Source organism: Nycticebus coucang, chromosome 1, assembly GCF_027406575.1.
Source record: "Nycticebus coucang isolate mNycCou1 chromosome 1, mNycCou1.pri, whole genome shotgun sequence".
Taxonomy (NCBI): domain Eukaryota; kingdom Metazoa; phylum Chordata; class Mammalia; order Primates; family Lorisidae; genus Nycticebus; species Nycticebus coucang.
This window is the reverse complement of record NC_069780.1, coordinates 113,847,029-113,867,728: the sequence shown is the minus strand read 5'-3', so window position 1 is coordinate 113,867,728 and position 20,700 is coordinate 113,847,029. Positions and strand designations below refer to the sequence as shown.

General features: G+C 39.6%; 1 protein-coding gene across 12 annotated transcripts in view; it reads right to left on the bottom strand.

Moving 5' to 3' along the window:
- Nucleotides 1–20,700, bottom strand: part of FAM172A (family with sequence similarity 172 member A) — a 571,031-nt gene that overhangs the window by 167,756 nt on the left and 382,575 nt on the right. For all 12 annotated transcript variants that reach the window (XM_053586593.1, XM_053586616.1, XM_053586662.1 and 9 more), the window contains 2 exons: nucleotides 17,161–17,277; nucleotides 9,574–9,658 (listed from right to left, as the gene is read on the bottom strand). In XM_053586593.1, coding sequence (XP_053442568.1) covers nucleotides 9,574–9,658; nucleotides 17,161–17,277 — 202 coding nt within the window. The remainder of the gene's footprint in view (nucleotides 1–9,573; nucleotides 9,659–17,160; nucleotides 17,278–20,700) is intronic.

Genomic DNA, 20,700 nt, shown 5'->3' with positions numbered 1-20,700 from the left:
ATTTGCCTTGCATTTTAAGATCTGTTTACAAGGCCAAGTATAGATTTTCAATTACCTAATTAATTTGAGCTGTGTCTAAAAACATATTAGACAACTCAATGTTCTGAATGACACCACATTCTACTGGCAATTGCTGTTGATTTTTCATTGCTATCTTTGGAAGGAAATGATCATTCACTAACAAAGAAGAGATGTAACTCCTCAATGTCATTTCCTCAGATATTTTAAGCAATAAAGTGAGATGACTACTTAGCAAATATTCAGTAAGTTCAGTCAATGTAAACAGTCAATCTGGACTATTTAAGTAAAGAAAGATCAGGGTCACATTATCAGGGTGCCTACAATTCGGATTCACCTTGCTAACTCTCCACTTCACACTCTGGGTAAGAAATGGGGCCTGGCAGTTAGGTACGTACTATAACGGTCCCTCCTTCTACATCTGAAACCAAGAAAGGCCCATCTACATAGAGGAACTTTGCAAAGTTTAACTTTTAACCCAGAAGATTTGTCCAATGCTTTTTTTTTCTTTTCCTCCTTTAAAAATTTTTTTACATTTACTGTACACTTATCTTTCTAATTTTGATGTGCCCCAATTTATATCAAGTGTCTTAGGTAAGCTGAAATAACAGAGAAAAGCCTATCTAAGTCCCAGCAGGGCAAGGAACACCAGGATGCCTGTATGTCCTGGAAGGAAATGTGGTGCCCAGTATCAGGCACCCAGACAACACTGCCACGCTGAACCTGGGTCCAGGTCTTTCCTTAGCACCCGAGGGGAAACGGACACTGTAAGGTAGAGCCTCTGTCAGTGTGCCCTGTGCAAAGTGGTCACAGGCACATTACGATCCCTTCACCCTGCAGGTCAGACAAGAGGAGTTTCAGGGAGCAAGATTCTGTCTACTTAAGTGCCTGTGGACATAGGCAGTCTTGTCTGTGAACCCCACAGTGCTGTACAAACAATGTAATTTCCTATATGCGCAACTTCAGGAATAGAGGAATAAATTCAATAATTTGCTGGTAACTCAGCTTTATGGTTACTCAAAACCTTAAGAGGATGGTAAAGTGGGCCCTGAAATTCACATCCTCTCCTCACCACAGACATACTTTATATTTTCTCCTTACCATTTGAGTAGGGGAAACAGACATTAAACTTCCATGTAGGCTGCTTATTTATCTTGTTCAGTGCTTGTCTCCCGTAGTAAAATATCAGCTCTGGCGGGGAACTTCACCTGTCACACTGCTGTGTCCCTGGCACCTGGAGCAGTGTCCGACACCCAGAGTCTCCCTGAGTGCTGGAGACCAAGCACACCCGGGGTGGCACCAGGGAGTGCATTCCAAAGGGGCAGCAAGTGTAGACACCTCAGCCGCATCACTCGACCAGTGTGGCAGAGCGGCCTGTCAGTCACGTGGCAGCCAAGGAGTCACATGCTATCAGGGCTCTATGACCTTGCCCGTTTTCAAACATTCATGTTTTCTTTTCCTTTCACCCTGGAGGAATGCTTCTTCATACACAGTCAAAAATTAAGTTGGCTATTTTTGTGGAGCAGCACACCACCCAAGATCATTTCTGATTTTATCTTTACTACCTCAATGTCTCTTTCAGCTTTATTGTTTCCAGATTTCCATGTCCTATGAATGTTTTTCTTTCAACTCTTAATTCTCCTATTGATTTCTATACCATATTTTCTATTTTTCCTGAGGACACAGGAAAACATAAGTAAGTTATTTGTTGTTTATAAATAGAACTATAGACAGGAAAATGGATGAAAAATATGTTTGCAAATATTTTTTCACGTCTATAGAATTAAAAATACTTTTAAAATAAATGATAACCTTGCATTCCAAAATGCCTAATCAAAATATGTAGCACCGTATTATATTTTTATAGTGTCTTCCTTCTTATGAACTCAAAACATGCCTCCAGAAGCTAGAAAGATTGTCCTTAGAACATTTCTAGAGGGTAAGTGAGGTAGATATTTGCTGTTGCCATTTTATAACAAACAACCAGAATGAGGACTGTACAATAAACACAGATTCTGTTAACCTATTACACCATTCTCTGAATAATGGTGTATTTATTTAGCCAATTTTACTAGTAGGAAATACTGTAAATAAGAAGTGGGAGCCAGTCACTGTGGATTCAAGATCCCTCATATTCCACCACCGGCTGTACGTGAATAAAGAGAAAGTCACTGTGAGGACAGGAGCAGCAGGTTTTAAGTCGCTTTAAGAAAAAATATACAATGTGACTATGTTCAAAGTAATTATAAGTAGCATTTTAAAATTTTATTGTACTTACTTTTAATTAATATATATAGGGAGATAACATTCATAAAGTGATGTTATTAAGACCAATACATGTATTTTTGGTAAGGGAAAGCACATTTAGTTATAAAGAAAAAATACAGGATTAAATGAGTATTTTTATAAATAATTTCACGGCTATTCCTGTAAACCTTTCTATCTAAAGATAAAAGCATAAAAGAACTTTATAATTAACCAAGCTGGTAAAGCAAAAAGTCTTCATTATATTGAGTATGCAGCCTGAATAGTCATTACTAATGTTGAACTCTTCAAATAATATTATTTTAAATTATAGATAGTAGTATTGCTGATCAGAGACATTCAGGTGTTTCAAAGGTGTATGTATCAACAACCTTTGGTTACTCCATTTGAATTTCCTGCAATCACCATCTTCCTATGTTTCCTGAAGCTTCCTCATCCAATATGTTTATCCAAAAGGCGTGTGGGTTTGTCCTGAGTGGGGCTTGGCAGCTACGTACGTATCCCACAGCTCTCGGGGGTGTGGGTTTGTCCTGAGTGGGGCTTGGCAGCTACGTACGTATCCCACAGCTCTCGGGGGTGTGGGTTTGTCTTGAGTGGGGCTTGGCAGCTACATACGTATCCCACAGCTCTCAGGGATGTGGGTTTGTCCTGAGTGGGGCTTGGCAGCTACGTAGGTATCCCACAGCTCTCGGGGGTGTGGGTTTGTCCTGAGTGGGGCTTGGCAGGCGCTATGTATACATCCCACAGCTCTCGGGGGAGTGGGTTTTCCGGACTGGGGCTGGAATAGCTCTCCCCCTCTCTCCTGCCCCATCCATGCCATAACTCCATGTACTTGGCTTTATCGTCACAGTCTGATGAGAATCTGGTGCCTCTGATTTCCTTCTTTTTACGAAGTTGATCTTTGATCATGTCATGTCCCTTGTTTAACATTTATTAAGGACCACGAGGAAAACCATTTATTTTGGTTGAAAAAGTGTTAACTTTTTATGTAAGTAGGCATGGAAAATGCTGGGGGTGCTGGCCCTATCTTTTTCCTCATTTGACGGCGCTAATGTTGAGGCCAGCTTCAAAAGGAAGAACCTACCCATCAGCAGAGGCCAGAACATCAAATCTTTCTCTTTTAATTTCTAGAGAATAAGATAGTCATGACGAGCTCTTGCTCACAGCCACGCCCCTGCTTCTGGAACAGCGCCTGCGACACAGTAAGTGCTCAGTAAGTATTTGAGGAATAGGTGGATATGTGCTGGGGAATGGATACGAAATTTCCTTCTGATTTAAGCAAAATTTATTGGGAAAAAACCTCACAGGAAACAAGAGGAGAAAGTTCTGTCCTGAGAAAGAAACTGGCCAGACAAGAGCTGAATAATTAAGATAACTTAGCATAAGATCAAGAGAATATGATAAGGAAGGAACTTGGTAACTTCTTTGTGATAAATTGTACATTGAAGTCTAGTCTCTTAGTGGGGGAGCAACTAAATTTGCTAAGTGGGGGAGCAAGTAAATTTGTCTTCCAAGAGCATTTTAGTGCCTCTTTATAAGAAGCTGCTCTGAAATGCTAAGGTGTCAGTGCTAAGACGGGCCTTGGAGTACTTTAGTCTCAGAAAAGGGTTCAGGTTGTTGTCTACTTAGGCTTGTGCAACCACTGGAGTTGAAGTTGAAGCCTGTTGGGTTAATCACCTACTACTGTGGAAAATCACCCCGAAACCTGGGGGCTTGAAACAATATACATTTATCATGCCACAGTTTCTGTGGGTCAGAAATTGGAGTCACTTAGTTTTGGGTCTCTCACAGGGTACAGTGAAGGTGTTGGTTGGGGCTTCGATCCTCGTCCTCGGCCACTCACCTGGCTGTGGGCAGACCTCAGGTCCTCTCTGGCTCTTGGCCGCAGACAGGAGCACATGGCAGCTGGCTTCCACCAGCGTGAGCGAGCAAGGAGGGAAGAGAGGCCCCAGGTGGCCGACACTCACTGGCCGTCCCGTGTTCCCTGTTACCTTTAAGAAGCATGCTTGACTGGAGGGTGGAATGACCTTTTGAAGACTCAGTTATGGTACTTGTTATGAGACAACACTTTGCGGGGTTGGGACAATGTCCTCTTGAATGTAGAATATGTTCTAAGTCATCATTTAATATATCTTGCTATTATCCCAGATCAGGGACTACAGCAGTAGAAATGGACTGCCTTCTCTTCTTATTCCCCTTAGCGATCCACTAGTAAAACTGTTGCTTCCCATTCCCATAACTTTAGGGAACTGGTCTGAAAGGTCTATCTTACTTCCAAAAGGAGAAATGTTTCCACCAGGTGGCACAGCGATGACGCCTTTGAAGTTGAGAATGCCATCTTGCCACCGTGGGTTCCTTATGCCACTGAATAGACAGGAAGTGGATGTGCTGGATGAGCGACGGGTCCTGATTCCCCAGGGAAAACTGAGTTGCCACCACATGGTGGGGGTGAGCAGGGGTATGTCTGCAAACAGGAAACATGCTAGGGTGCCTGAAAATACTCCCTCTAATTACAGCCCAAAGCATACTCCTACCACCTAATTCCAGCAGCATTTCTAATGGCCCAGACCCTCTATGAATGGAGATGTGGGTCATTTTATCAGTAAAGACCAATGAAGGTGCCTGCTGAGAGCACAAGGAATACCTTGTTTTACCGTGTTCCACTTTATTACTCCTGGCAGATAACTGTGTTTTTTTCTACAAATTGAAGGCTTACGGCAATCCTGCATCAAAGCAAGTCTATAGATAAAATTTTTCCAAGAGCATGTGCTCACTTCATGTCTCTCTGCCACATTTTGGTAAACGTTTTCATTATAATTGTACCCGTGATGCTGATCTTTGATGTTACTATTGGTAACCAGTTTTAGGGTACCATGAACTGCATCCACAGAAGACAGAAGACTTGATCGATAAATGTCATGTGTGTTCTGACTGCTCAACCAGTGGGCTGTTCCTCATTTCCCTTCTCCTCCTCAGGCCTACCTATTCTCTGAGACACAGCAATACTGAAATGAAGCCAATTTATAACCTTACAATGGCCTCCAAGTATTCAAGTGAAAAGAAGGGTTGGATGTTTGTCACTAAAAATCAAAAGCTAAATATGATTAGGCTTAGTGAGAAAGGCATGTCAAAGCAGAGACAGGCCAAAAGTCAGGCTTCTGGAATCAAGAAGTTAGCCAATGCAAGGAAAGGAATACAAGGAAAAGTTGTGAATGCAAAGGAAAAGCTCTTGAAGGAAATGAAAAGTGCTACTCCAGGGGACACACAAATGATAAAAAAGCAAAACAGCTTTGTTGCTGATATGGAGGGAGTTTTAGTGGTCTGGATGGAAGACTAAACTAGCCACAACACTCCCGTAAGCCAAAGTCTAATCTAGAGCAAGGCCCTCTCTCTCCTCAATTCTGTGAAGGCTGAGAGAGGCGAGGACGCTGCAGAAGAACTTTGAGGCTTTTAGAGGTTCGTCATGAGTTTTTTAAAAAAGAAGCTGTCTCTGGAACATAAAAGTTCAAGAATAAGAGTATGCTGTTAGAGAAGCTGTAGCAAGTCATCCAGACTAATCTCAAATCATTTTTGAAGTGGCCACACTAAATAACAGATTTTCAATGTAGATGAAACAGTCTTCTACTGGAAGATGATGTCATGTAGGACTTTTATAACCAGAGAGGAGAAGTGAATGCTTGGCTTCAAAGCTTCCAGTGATGCTTTTGTTAGGAGTAAATGCAGCTGGTGACTTTAATTTGAAGGTAATGATCATTTATCATTCCAAAATTCTAGCGTTCTTAAAAATGACACTAACTCTGCCTGTGCCCTATAAATACAACAACCTACATCCAAGCCTGGATGACAGCACACCTATCTATAGCATAGTTTTTACTGAATATTTTAAGCTGATTGTTGAGACCTGTCACTCAGGGAAAAGATTCTATTCAAAATATTACTCTTTATTGACAATGTCCCTCATTACCCAAGAGTGATGATGGAGGTGTGCACAACTCATGTTCCCATGTCCCCAGAACAACAATCCTTCTGTATGCCATGGCTCAAGAAGCAATACCAACTTTCACATCTTATTTTAAGAAATAAACTTTGTAAGGCTATAGCTGCCACAAATTAGGGATTGAGCTGCGCAAAGTAAATTGAAATCCTCAGGAAAGGATTCACTATTCTAGATGCTGTAAAGAACATTTATGATTTACAGAAGGAGGTCAAAATAGCTTCCCAACCACCACAGGAGCTTGGAAAAAGTTGATTCCAGTCCTGTGGAAGATTTTGAGGGGTTCAAGGCTTCAGAGGAGGAAGTAACTGCAGTGTGGTGGAAGTAGCAAGAGAACTGGAACTGGAAGTGCAGCCTGGGGAGGGGGCTGGGTGGCCGACGTCTCACGGTGCAACAGGAGAGGGTGAGGAGCTGCTCCTTAGCGACGGGCAAATACAGGGGTGTCTTGAGATGGAACCTACTCTTTAGAAAACACCTTTTGCACATGGCTGAAGTCACACTAAAGGATTTAGAATATTATGTAAACTCTTTGATAAAGTGGCAGCAGGGTTTGAGAGTAATGAGTTCAATTTTGAAATAAGTTCTACTATGGGTAAAATACTATCAAACTGTGTCACATGCTACAAAGAAATCTAAACTTTAGTGTCTTAATACAACCCAAGTTGACTTTGGTCAACTCTTTGATTGGAGCAACCGCCGCCCCGATCAGTCAGCAGCCATCAGCATTGAGCTAAGACACCAGCAAAAAGATTCTCTGACCTCTCAGGTAACCTTTAGCATTCTTCAGCAATAAAACTTTTAAAAATTAAGATGTGTACATTTTTAAGATATAACGCTATTACATACTTACAGACCACAGTACAGTGTGAACATAACTTTTGTGTGCTGGGAAACCATATTTTCTTGCCTCACTTTATTTCAATATTCACTGTATTGAGCTGGTCTAGATATGCCTACACTGAATAGGTAGTGGAAGAAGGTGGTTATAAATACCAGCTGCAAAAACAAAGAATACAGTAACGTTTCTTTATTTTGATATTAGTTGTGTATATATACATACAAACTAAATGTTTTTGTTTTTTTTCTCTTATTTCCCTGTCATCTAATGTAACATATAAAAGTAATTAGCTTTATTTCTCAGTATTTAAATTATAGGACACCAATGGTAAGAGGAATAAATATCAGCAAAAGACCATTAAGGGAATTGGTGCCCTCCTCTGGGGAAAGTGTCAGTGTGCTTGGGGTGGCCCTGGGAGAACTGCTACGTGCCTGGTGGAAGCGTGACTTTATTGACGTCTTTATCTGGAGACTTCAACTTAAGTTCCAAATAAAGATGAGATGTATATGAGTGCCAGCTTGGCAAGAGGCAGGCTGTGGTGGCTTTTTAGTATGTCAATTTGTCTAGGTTGAACCATATTTCCAGAATTTCTTTTCCTACCTGTTTCTAGTTTGGGATAGTGCACATGTTTTGAGAGTTGTTTTCTTTTTTCTTTGAAAATTTGGAGGGTTAAAGTGAAGGAGCAGCCATGTCTAGCTCACTCATGCCGCCTGTCAGCTGCTGGCTCCCCGTGCAGGAGGTGACTGGAGGGAGGACTGTGTCTGCTCCGCTGCGCCCAAGTTCTCTGTTGGCCTCTCTCACTCCTAGAGCAGAGATGTGTGTGGCTCTAGGACGCCCACACCTCCAAATACAGTGGCAACAAGAAATGACCCGGACTGAAGTCTGCCTTCACGGACTTGCTTACGGGTTCTAGCGCGTTCTTGCTCTCTTTCTCTTACCATCTGCTCTATGAACTCAAGCTCCATCGTCACTGGCAAAGTCAACATCCTTACAGAGACTGGGTAACCTGCTTTGGCCAAATCCTAGCAATAAATCCTTTCCTATATACAGTCTATCTTCATTATTTGTGGGTTCTGTATTTGGAAACTCACCTACTCAATAAAATATATTTGTAACTCTCAGATCAAAACTCACGGCACTTTCACAGCCACTTGTAGACATGCACGTGTGCACAATGGTGAGAAATCTAAGCCATTTGCTCCTGACTGATTGACAAAAACGTGAAGAGAGGCTCATGGAAACCCAGCCCTGTATTTTACCTAAGAGCAATATTTGCTAATTCAGTGCTTGCAGTTACCTCACAGACTATAACTCCCATAAAAATGAGAATTATATATTACATATACATATATGTATATGCAAATGCAATACAAGGTCTGAATATCCACTATGGTGGAACTTTTTCTAGGATGAGTTCACAAACTTAATTGTCCAGCCTTATATTGTAGCATATACATATCTTCTAGTGGTTCTACTTCTCCGATTTAACCCTTACTGGTAGACTTATAAAATTTAGCTATAATGATAGTGAAACTCAGTTGAAGTTTATATATTAATGACAGTGATGTTTAGTTATACCAATATTCTTTACCTAGAAGCTGAACTAGTCTCCAAATCATTTCCTTTAAAAATGTACATGTATCTCAGTGATTAGCTATTAATGACAAACTTCTGCTCCTTCTCCAGCATCCATGGCTGGAACCGGCCCCTTTTGGGTACTAGTCATAAGTAGATACTGATGCTCCCTTGGTTGGGAGCTGTGAAAGCCAAAACCAGAAAGCTGCAACAAACATCATTCTCTCTTCTTCCTGACGGACCCAAATGCAGACCCTGCAGGAAAGCAGCGCTATCCTTAACCTCCCCAGCGCCCCGCCGCCCCTGAGGAGCTTGCCTCTTCACCTGCCTCTCCCTGCTCTCTGTGAACGTCTGCAGATCTGACCTCGCTCCTTCACCGGCTCGGTTTATTTCGCCTAGGATGCCATCTTGTTTGCCTTCCCACAACTGGAATGCTATCGAACACAAGGCCCAGCTCCAATCTTTTTTAGTGAGTAATTTCTTTTCTGAAGACACCACCCAGCCTTGACTGCCTGTCACCTCATTGAGTTGGTACTCAACTGGAGACAAGTATTCTGTGAAAGATCCTGTCTGGCTACTGAGCCTTGTCTTTTAGGTATTTATTCATACATATCTCATCTCTATAAGCTTCAACAGCAACTATCCAAATTACTCTTGAATTGTTTCACCATCTACTGAGTTTGTTAGTAAGCATTTTAAGCTATAATTACAATTTTACCACAATTAACAAATTGTGATAATGGATTAGACCCAGGCAGTATGTTATCAATACTTAGTTCAATGATTCAAGGCAGAACATACTTAGTTCACAAAATAAATTTCTACACTACATTAGCATACTGTTCACCGTATATAAACCATCCATCTCTCATCAGACACATACCTGCTGAAACCCGGGGGCAGTCGGGTAGCATGGACTCCACTGATGTGTCCAACGGTTCTGAGCTGGAGACCCAATTACAACAGTTCTGCAATGTAATACAGACAATATTGCTGAAACATAATTTAAGCCAAGACCAAAGTTTTAGGCTAACGAGATATATAAAATTAAACACTGGAAATGTATTCAATTTATTTTCCATATACTTTTTTCTTTTGTGAACAGTCAATAACTCTTCATTACTAAAATGACAATGGAAAAAGTTTATCTTTTACAATTTGGCAGAGTCTATGCTGATATTAAAAAAAAAAATGTAACCTTCTGTGAACCATGACACAATATATTCCTAAGAGAAGTTTAGAAGCCAAAAAGTAAGCAAATAAGGGAATCATAACTAAGGGGAAATGAAAAAATTTGTCTGTTTTTCATTTTTAGATGTTCACTAATGTGAACATATGAAACACTAGCTAATTTGTAAACTGTATTCTTTGTGTAACACCAGAAGAAATAAATTTTGTTATCTACTCCTCCAAATCTGGCCCATATGAAAACACCAATTTTTCCTTGGACTTGCTTTAATGAAGGTTGTATCACAGTAGTTAGAAAGAAACGCAGCCTCGTGAATTGCAGCTGTGCGTCTGAGGGACACGCAGCCTTCAATATTAAAGCTCAACCTGCAAGGTAATGATGATTTACAACTTAGACAAACGAAATGAAAATAATCTATATTCCTTTTACATTTGAAGTTTGTATTTGAAGTCTGGCTTTATAAACGTGATTAACATCATATGGTTTTTAAAAAATTTCTACACACACACACACACACACAGTGAATTTCCAGACAGATTTTATTTTAAAAGAAATCACCCCATCAATCACGTTGGAAAAATCGGTGACTGCTATTCTGGTAAACAAGCATGTATTGTGTATTTTTAGATGCTTGCTGCCCTGGTTGTGCACCATGGAATCCATCCTCACTGTGGAAAGATCCTTGACTGGTAGATCAAGTGTCTTATTGTATTTCCTTAATTCATTCTGTCTGGAAGAAGATGTCAGCTGTGTTGCAGTGAGGACAGAATTTCAAAGGCCCCAGTCCCCACCAATAAAGGCCAAGGAATGGCTTTTGAATAGATTTGTCAAGGCAACCCTACTGTTCTGGGACCAGGGAGAGCAGGAACAACATAAAGGAAGGGTTGCTCTATGAGATTAGAGAGTGAAGTTCACAAAGCACGGTAGATTTTTATAAGAAACAGTAGATCAATGAAACTACTGAACTGTGTAAGAAAAAAAAAAAACATGAAAATAAACACAACATCTAGTAATGTTCTTAAATGCTTTCTTTCTTTTTACATTTAAAATGGGGATGAAATATTGGTATTTTTCATGTATTACAAAAGCCTAATGGTTTAAAGTGGATATTCTATAACGTGCACTCCTAATCTTAATTAGCAGCTGAATGCACAATTACACAATGTAAGAGCAGAAATTATAAAAGAAATAGGGTTTTAGAAGATATTTCATACATTTGAAATAAGTAAAATTAATATTACCATTGATAGAATACCACATCAGAGACTTCTAGATAATGCAGAAGATTAGCACACAATTAGCCAGCTTTTATATACAATGTGACACTTGCTTGTAAGAAATAAGTATTCTCCAAAGCAGTGTCAAGATATGTAAATGGATGATTTGTTTTATCATTCAGCACAGCCCCTAATAAATTCAAAAATCATGACTTCTATAGGTACTAAAAATAGGCTTCCTGTGATACAGGGAGATAGCCTCAATGAAGAGTGACTTTCTCTTTCTCTCTCTTTTTCTTAAACAATTCAGTCTTTTCAATGACAGCAATTAGCACTACCGATAGACAGGCAGCGATTAGGTACTGTATGTATTTTAATTATTATTCATCCTACTGGTACTTCCAAATCAGCTATTACCCAGGCATCTTTATACTGCTCACCTACACTTCACATATGTAACACCGTGTCTATAGCATTTTCTAGATTAATAAAAGTGATGGTATGTGACAATGTGAAGGTGATTAACCACTTTGTGATTTGTAACTGACTTTAAAAACCTGAACAATCTAGGAAAACATAGTCCAAATACTGTATATAAGATAATAAAAGTAATGCCTATTATTTAATAAAGTTTGTAAAGTACAAAGTAAAAAAAAGGCTAAATAAAATAACTTTTGTTCAGTTTTCCCAGCTCACCTTTAATTCAAACACTTAAAGCAAAATATAGGTTAACATTTTATAATTCTGAAATAAGTTTTTATCTAGGCATGTACATAATGATTTGACCACTCATAAAAGTCAGATGTAAGTTAAATGCCCTACAGATAGAGTGAGTGTGCCCACAGGCTGTGTGGGATGACACCGCACCTGTGTAGGCCTGTCAAGGTCTGATGCTGCAGTTTCAAAGAGGATGAAGTGAGTGCACATGTGTGTGTGTCTGTGGCATTTTACCCTACTGAACAAAGTACAGCTGTAATGAAAATGAGAGGCTCATATGATAGGGTCTAATGAAAAACATAAACCTATTGGAAAAATGTTCAATCTGTGTGAAATTCCATGTTATCAGACCAAATCTCTTTCACTGCTTTTCTAATGCTTATTTATCCCTCTTTTCAATGCCCCAATTTGTCGCTATCCCAGTTTTTCAGTTGTGACGAACACTACTGAAGCAGCCTGGGTGGTTAAACAGGTAGCCTCACCCACTGGGAAAGCACTCCCTGGGTTCAAGACGTGTCGTGTGAGTGTGTGAGCAGCCCCTGAGATCTTCCCCTCAGGTCAGACACACTGGACTTAGAGGTACCAGCAGGACCACGCTTGAGTCTCACATGCAATCCCCTTGTCCCGAAAAACAAGTATATAGGGAAAGAAGCAGTTGGCCAGAGCAGGCACATTGGGACGGTTCATATAAATACTGTTTTTCTGGGTCTGATGGAACAAGGGGAAAATAGGCGATGCAGTGAGCGCTTCTTAAAGTTAAATGTTTTCAATTTAAAGGTTTCTTTGACTCTGAGATTATAACTCTACAGATTTTTGAGATTGTAAATTTTCTTCTTTGTAAAATCCCAAAGTTTGGGAACTCTTTATACGGACTAGAAATTTCCATAAACCACAGTGCTGAGTGACTCCCTTTAAAAAAAAAATATTATTGTGTTTATAGAGATGGGGTCTCACCATGTTGCTTGCCCAGGCTGCATTTGAATTCCTGGGCTCCAGAAATGTTCCCAGCTCACCCTCTCAAGTAGCTAGGATTACAGGCACGTGCTACTATGTCTGGTTGAGTGACTCTCTGTGACAGCTGAGGCAAGAGTTGATAATAATTTAGAGCAGATATGAAATGAATTAAAATTTTTTTATAAAAGGTTAGAATTTAATACATCATACATGTATCTAAAGAGAAAAGAAGGTAGTAGCTACTCAAAGTGTTTGGAGGCATTTGGAGATGCTTGCTGCCTTCACTGCGTCTAGATTTTATTCATTCTTATGGTATTTTTCTGAGTTGTAAATCATCATTGTTTTAGTGGTTGGTCTTCACTGTGGAAAGTTTTGTGTTCTCAGATAGGTACAACTGTGATTCAGCAGGTTGTGTTTCTAGAGCCTACACTCACAGCTGAATGGTGACAGAAAGGGTTTGCAGTGGTTCTCAACCTTCCTAATGCCACCAGTATATGGGGCCAGAGCCCTATTCCTTTGAGCCACAGGCGCCACCCTGCCACAGTGTATTTTCATTGTTAAAAAGGGGTTGCGACCCACAGGTTGAGAACCGTTGCTTTACAGCCATAACGTAGAATCAATTCTCTTGGCAGGACAATGTCAGAGGCCAGAGGTACATCAGGAAACAACATTCGCCCTCTTAGCCGTGATGCTCTGGAGCGCAGGGGAGAAGTGCCCCTTCCTCTCGGCCTCCCATTGCTCCCGGCCTCCTGTTACTCCGGCCTCTCTGCTTCAGGCTGGCTTAGCATCTGCGCTTGGTCTTTCAGTCAGGAGCTGGCTTCATTCACTTGGAGTAATGGCCAAAGGTAGTACTTTTTAACCTTTTTTCTTTTAAAAAAATTTGTTACTTAAAAACTATATAAGTAATACAAGAACATATTCTTTAACCTTTGTTCTCTGTGTTAAATTGGTTAAAAAATGTCAACTTTTCTAGTCAGCCAATACTTAACACATCAATAACTTTATCACATTAATTTAAACATACTTACAAAACAAAAAAACTATTTTACTAATTTTTAATGTAACAGGAATGACTAGGCAATTTGTACCACTGTTTCATTTCCAAATTTTAGAGCAGTGTTTTGTGAAATAAAGAAGACAGCCATGGAGAGGGTAAAAGCACTGTGACTTACTCTACACGGGGGTGCCCAACCTTTCTCCATCACACATCAGCAGAGTAAGAGTTGTCTTGGGCTGTACAGTAAATACACAAACACTAACAAAAGCTCATTAGCAAGAAAAAAGGTCCGTGCATACTTTTTGTGGTATCCAACATCACACATAAGAAAAGAATGTCCTCACAGAATCAGTAGGTCCGCATGGGGCTGCAGGCTGGGCACCCCTGCTATAACCAGACCATTATTTTTATAGACTACACTTTAGCTCAGCTGAGGTGATTTTTTTCTGGGGGAGGAGGGTGTTTGCAAAATATCTGTTTTTTTTTTGGCTAATTCAAATGAAATTACAGAGAAGGGGTATGTTGGAGGACACAAAGCTGACCCTACAGCACTCTTCCCCCAACACCCATGCTCCTGTTTGCTGGATTCCAGACTGGTCTTCTCTTCATTATTTCAAGGAGCCTGGCAGAGTGGATAGAGACCAAGAAAAGAGAAAGTCAAGGGGAGGGAGTTTCATCCTGAGTATTGGGAAACAATGGACTCTTATCTTGCCAAGCCACACTGAAGTATTCTCTACCAGTGCTCACACATTTAGGTGGGTTCCTACAAAGATATCTAAGATATACATCATAGTCCCTTCCCCACCCCCCACCTCCATTTTGGAGACAGAGTCTCACTCTGTCCTCCCGGGTAGAGTGCAATGGCATCATCATAGCTCACAACAACCTCAAATGCTTGTGCTCAAATGATCCTGCTGCCATCAGCCTTCTGAGCCTGTGACTGCACCCAGCTGATTTTTCTACTTTTCGTAGAGATGGGGTCTCATTCTTGCTCAGGCGGGTCTTGAACTTCTGAGCTTACCAATCTTCCTGCCTCAGCTACTGTCACAGACTTTTATAGTTGCCCTTTTGTTCTTATTTTGGGGAAGAGCTCTGAGTAGGAATAATTCTAAAGCTTCATTAAGAAAGATTTAATGATTTTTATCTTTGGAATATTATAGTATTTCCCATAATAATATATCTCATTTCTTTATGTGTACCATTTGCTTTTTAAGAGGTTTTTCTTTTTGATCATCATCTTTGATTCTCACAATAGTTCATAAAGTAGAAGAAGGAGGAATTATTGCCTCTAATTCACAAATGTGAAATAGGCCTAAAACGACAGAGTGGCTTGTCCAAGATTATAGGTCTTAGCAAAGTAGCTGGTACATGCTAGAGCCTTAATTATTGATTTACTTAGCCAGAATCATTATCAAAACTTAGTTCTCCTAAATGCTTGTCCTGAACTACTTCCAATATGTCACCCTGCTTCCCTTTTATAAGATATTTTGAATATGCAAATCATCCAGAAAACACAAGATGAATATAGTCCACGTGTTGTACATTATTTGGGAGTGAGAGGATAACAGCAGTAATAGCTATAATTTACTGAACTTCCTTAAAATGCCGACAACCATGCTATTTCTTTACACATCTTATTTTCCAACCACTTCTGCAAAGTAGATATTATATTTTATATATGAGAAAATTGAATTTCAAAGAGATTTTATAACGGGCCCAAGACTGCACAGTTAGGTAAGTGATTAAGCTGGAGTTTCATTGTCCATAGGTCAGAATACAAAACTCTTCCTGCCATCCAGTAATTATGGCATTTATAAACTTTCATAAAAACTATGCTTGCAAAGAAATTAATGAAGGCCTTGATTAAATTACGGCAAATTCAACTTTGCCTATTTTAGTCAGTTACATGAAAACTGCACAGATTAATATAATCCGATTGCTGAAGGGGACATCTAATCCAGCTTTAGTTAAAAATACTTAAAAAGTAAATCTAAATAAATTTTGTTACATTTGTCAGCCTGGAGTGAGACTTACATGAAAAACTTCCAATTAAAAAATGATGAACAGAGATTTTTTTTTTTAGTTCAGACCAAATATCAATATTGGTTGGTGGGGTAAGGAAGTTACTAACGGCTCATTTATTGACCTTACTACTCAGGTAACACTGAGAGCTGTCTATGTATATATCTGGGCAGCTAAATAGCATTAAAAAAAATAGACAAGAAATTCAAAAAATTCCCTCTTAAAAAGTTTAGACCCTTGGAAAAGGCAATTAAGAATGTAGCAACACTGTGAAGGAGAAACCTGGAAAGCAAAGTGGTCAAAAAACACCTTCATGTTAGAATAGATTTAAAAAAACATGCCAGTATGAGAACCAGAATAAATACTTTGAGTTTCTGCACAACAGAAGTGCTTTTTACTAATGGAGAAAACTGACAGTGACAACAGACTGGTGATATTATTTTTTATTTTTTTTATTTTTATTTTTTTAGACTGGTGATATTATTGCACTACTATGGTGTAATACAGACTAATTTTTCTATCTTCTCAAAACTATTTTTAAACATTAACTCTTTGGAGCCACTGGGGAGAGGACCAGGAAGACCAACCAACTTCTCATCCCGGGTGAATGGAAGTACATGACTCAACTAAACAACTGCCATGGCATGGGGGAGCTGATGTCAACTGCTTATATTAATCAAAAAGATAAATGAAAAGAAAATTTCAACTAGATATCCATAATAGGAATACAAGAAATAATGGGCTGAAAGATTTTTTTAAAAATGCCAGTATGTTCAATGAGTCCTTGTTTGTTTTCAGGTTCACCAGCCCTTAGAAAGTGTGAAAAGAAGCTTTCTTAGCCTGAAGTTGGACCACTGCCAGAAACCCCCACCCCATTTCTCTCAGCTCCAGGGTCTGGCATGACCCTCTTTCAGCTTTTCCCTTCTCCCTCTACTGGTAGTAATGAGCCAATCCATTTAAGAGTGGCACATACTGACCACCTCTCCAGAGGAAAAAGACAAGACCAAGTGTACGTTAAGCTCCTTTCCTGTAATTAAGCAGCACTATGCTAATAGCTGGTGGGAGAATTAAACACCACGGAATAAAGAATCTCCTAATGCCAAGACCTTTTTCAGCCAAAGCTTCCATTGCATATTGTATGCCTACATAGTATTCTATGAAAAGCCAAAAAGGGAGGGAAGGGGGCTTTCTAAAAGTGAGTTCTTCACAGGGTTTTACATCATTATTTTAAGCATGTCTAGTTTTTCCTACTTCCTATCAACTTTCCGCCTTTACACAGGGATTTTGAGAATGGGAGATAATGTGAGTTGGTGGGGGCTCAATATAGAAAGGCTCACACCCATTCATCTCATCACGGAAAAAACCAAGTCTCACCTCTCTCATCCACTCCCGGATTGTCTTGCCAGCTTCTTGATGCCACACATTGTGAACGGAGTCTGTCAATGCCACAGCAGTTACCTTACTTTTTACATCTGCTTCTCGTTGAATCATCTGTTTCAAAAAAGGAAAATAAAATAATGGCTGTAATTTTTTTCCTACTGGTGAAGTCATAGATAATAAGAGCATTATATTAAAAATAAAAAAGCAATATGTATCTCTGTTCCAAAGTTACTCTTTCCTACACTGAGTACATACTTATCCAGAGATGCGAGAAGACCTAGTATTTTCCTTTGTAAAGATAATACCACTTAAGTCTTAGAACTACGCAGCTCTATTATTTTCCATGTGGTTTGACAATTCGAGGATTAAAGGGATCACAGGGGAATCCCTGAGGGCTTCTTTTAGAAGTTTCTTCCACCACTTCCTAGTTCAGGGCTTCAGGGAAGTCAGTGCCTGGGTCCCTGCCAGCAGCTCAGGACTGACTTGCACTGATTTTCAGGGGATGGCACAACAGTAAAGAGAGACGTCTTGCTAAGATGTTTCCAGTCTAACTAGCGAATGCTTCACCACGTTCTTGTAATTCTTGGTGGTTTAAATGCCCAAAGATTCTTCTCGTTGAAAACCTATCAATATAGTTTTGCTTTCTAATATATTTTTTATGTTGTCAAACTATTATAGTTTACTTTTTTCTATACAATGTTATTTCTGTGAAATTAAATGGTTTCTAAAAAAAAAAAAAAAAGTCAGTTGCCCAGAAGATACTGATGAACATCAGTGGTCTGCTAGATAAAGACATTGAAAAATAAAAGTTCTACATCAAAAGAATTGAAAAGGTTTAATCTCGTAACACTAGTGATCCCAATTTGGCAGAGTAAACATAAGAAAGCTGAATAAAAAATTACAGTTAAAATATAATAAATAGTAGCCTTACATTTCATAGTAATGTTCTCTGTTTCTTTGCATCAAATGTCTTTTCTTCCTCTAAGTTCTTCTATTGAAAAAAAGAGAAATCTCTCTACCTTTTGCTATTAATTTCTATAAATTGTCTGTCAAAAATATAATAGTGCACTTAGAAAAAAGGGGAGAATTCTGAATGGCGATGAGAGCTCAGCCAGAGGAAGAAGACTGCAAGCCATGCCTATGATGCCAAGAGATCCTTGCTGAAATTCTGAGCTCGAAATGTCTCTCTCTTTTAAATTTCTTTAAACCCTGCAGATGGACATGGACATCCCCTTTTCATGAACACCACCTAATGGGAATCTAATTCTCTGCTTATGCTGCCTCAGCAACATTTCCACACCTGAAATCTCTGTGCCTGATGGTTTTTCTGTTCATGCTATATAAAAATATTCAAAATCAATATTGGCTATCGATATCACCATATTATTGCAAAAATTCACCTTGTAATAACAGTTATATTTTTAAAAGCACAAATACTCTAACACAATACTACACTTAATCTTGGCCAAAAGGCTGAGAAGCGATCTCTAACGCAATACTTCACATTAATTAGTAAGTAGTATGCTATTTTCTCCTAGATTTTATCTTCCAAATAGATTCTTACTGGATCTCGCTGGTGCTAGAATATAAAAATTCAAACCAACATTAGATAATATAAAACAAAATCCCACAATATGAATTCATCTGGCTTATGAAGAAATCATATATGCCCTCACTCATTTTGCAAACAGTAACACTTTTAGAAATCTAGAGCAACTGTTGCTGAAGTTAAAAAACAAGAACATGCTTTTCTGGTATTCTAAGAATGTGTCTGCATTTTAAAACATATGACCTGGATTTTGTTGTGGCTGTTGTGAACGTATGCAGGCTTATTTAAGACAGTGTCTGACGACACTAAATCTCAGAGCCATTTGTGGAATGAGATAAAATTAAGTAATAAATAAGACGAGGAGTTAGTGTAAAGTTGAAAATCTGGGGATTAAAATTCTACCAACTGGAACAATATAGAGTTGTTAGAGGGACTATAGATTAGAAGAAGCCTTCACTCTGTCTGTGCCTGGCCCACACTCCACATGAGGGACGTGATGGGGTCTGACTTTTCTTCACATCACTCCCATCGCAGTGGAGTCCAACGTGTGCTCCCTTCACTGTTACAGTACTTCTGGTTTAAAAATCACTTTCATATTTTATCATTAAAGGTGCAGAATGGCCAAATTCCAGCAGATCTTAGTGAAGAGCTGTTAAATGAACCTAGGAACAAAGAATCTCAAACATCTGACTGCTAGGATTAGTAAAATTGTGAATGGGTAACATCTGAGCAGTGTAATTTTTTGGACTCTTGACCTCCGTTTCAGCCTTGCTGCAAGTGGCCGTACTGGGGCCGACCCCCCACTGCCATGTCTGTTCGGAGCCTCTGCTTCTTGCATCTGATAGTCTGGTTCACAGCCACTCTTTCTCTCCTTACTGGCCCCACGTGAACCAGCACTGGTGAAAACTGCTGGTGAGTGGCAACAGCAGGAGGGGACTGAATTAGGGCTAGAGATAGGACTTCCAAGGGAGGACAGCTAAAGCTGGGAATAGGTGAATGCACAGCTGGACAGGAAAACACCGTCTTATAATAGAAGATCATGCTGTTCTGGACAAAAACCCAGAAATCTGAAAGGCAGGAAGCAGTATTACCAAAGTCCTTCTATTCGTCAATCTAAAGTGGAGGTCGTGGTATTTATTTGTTTGGATCTACTGAAGTGAACACCCTGAAATTCCTTGCAAAATCATGTCCATATTTGCATATGACTATTTTCTGGGGAGAAGATTCTTAGCTCTCATGAAATTCTCAAAGGGATCTTAGTCTGTCAATCTGAGAACACGCTGTGACCTGCAGGTCCTCATGCATTCTGTAATGAACTACACAGTACACAGTAGCCGAGACCTTTCAACAACTACACTTGAGATCAATAAGTGGGGGCAACCTGTAGCCTCAAGGAAACTGTGGCCTTCAGATTCCTAGGTTTTGGCTCCTCAACTGAATCCAAACTTCACAGAACAAACCCCTTAAGAGGGGGAACTAAAAAGGGATTTGCTTGGTAAAATTTGGATTCAGTCAAAAGGCCACACTCAAAGATCCAGAAGGGTACATGTGCCCCAAGGCCACAGGTTCCCACCCTGTTTGGTATGTGTCAAGAGTTGGAAAAAGGCAGTAAAAAATTGTGACACCTCAAACATTAACATCCTGAAGTCCCATGGTTAGACGGGCTACATGTGGTAAAGTTACAGCTCAAAGACAGTATTTTTTATTTGTGTGTATATAATATTTATTTGCATCTGTACAGCAGTTGACAAATTTCTAAATGAATGCAAATTAATTCTTATTTTCAAATATTGAAATGTATGCCAAATTCATATTATTTTTCTATTTGTGGAAGAGGAAACTGACCGAGATTAAGAAACTGGTTAAAGGCCTCACAGACACGGACTGAGACCACTGTAACCGAGCCCTGGAGACCTGGCATGTTCTCTCATCTGTATCACAGGGGGCCCATTTTTCTGTCACATGTAACACTCTTACAAAGCGAA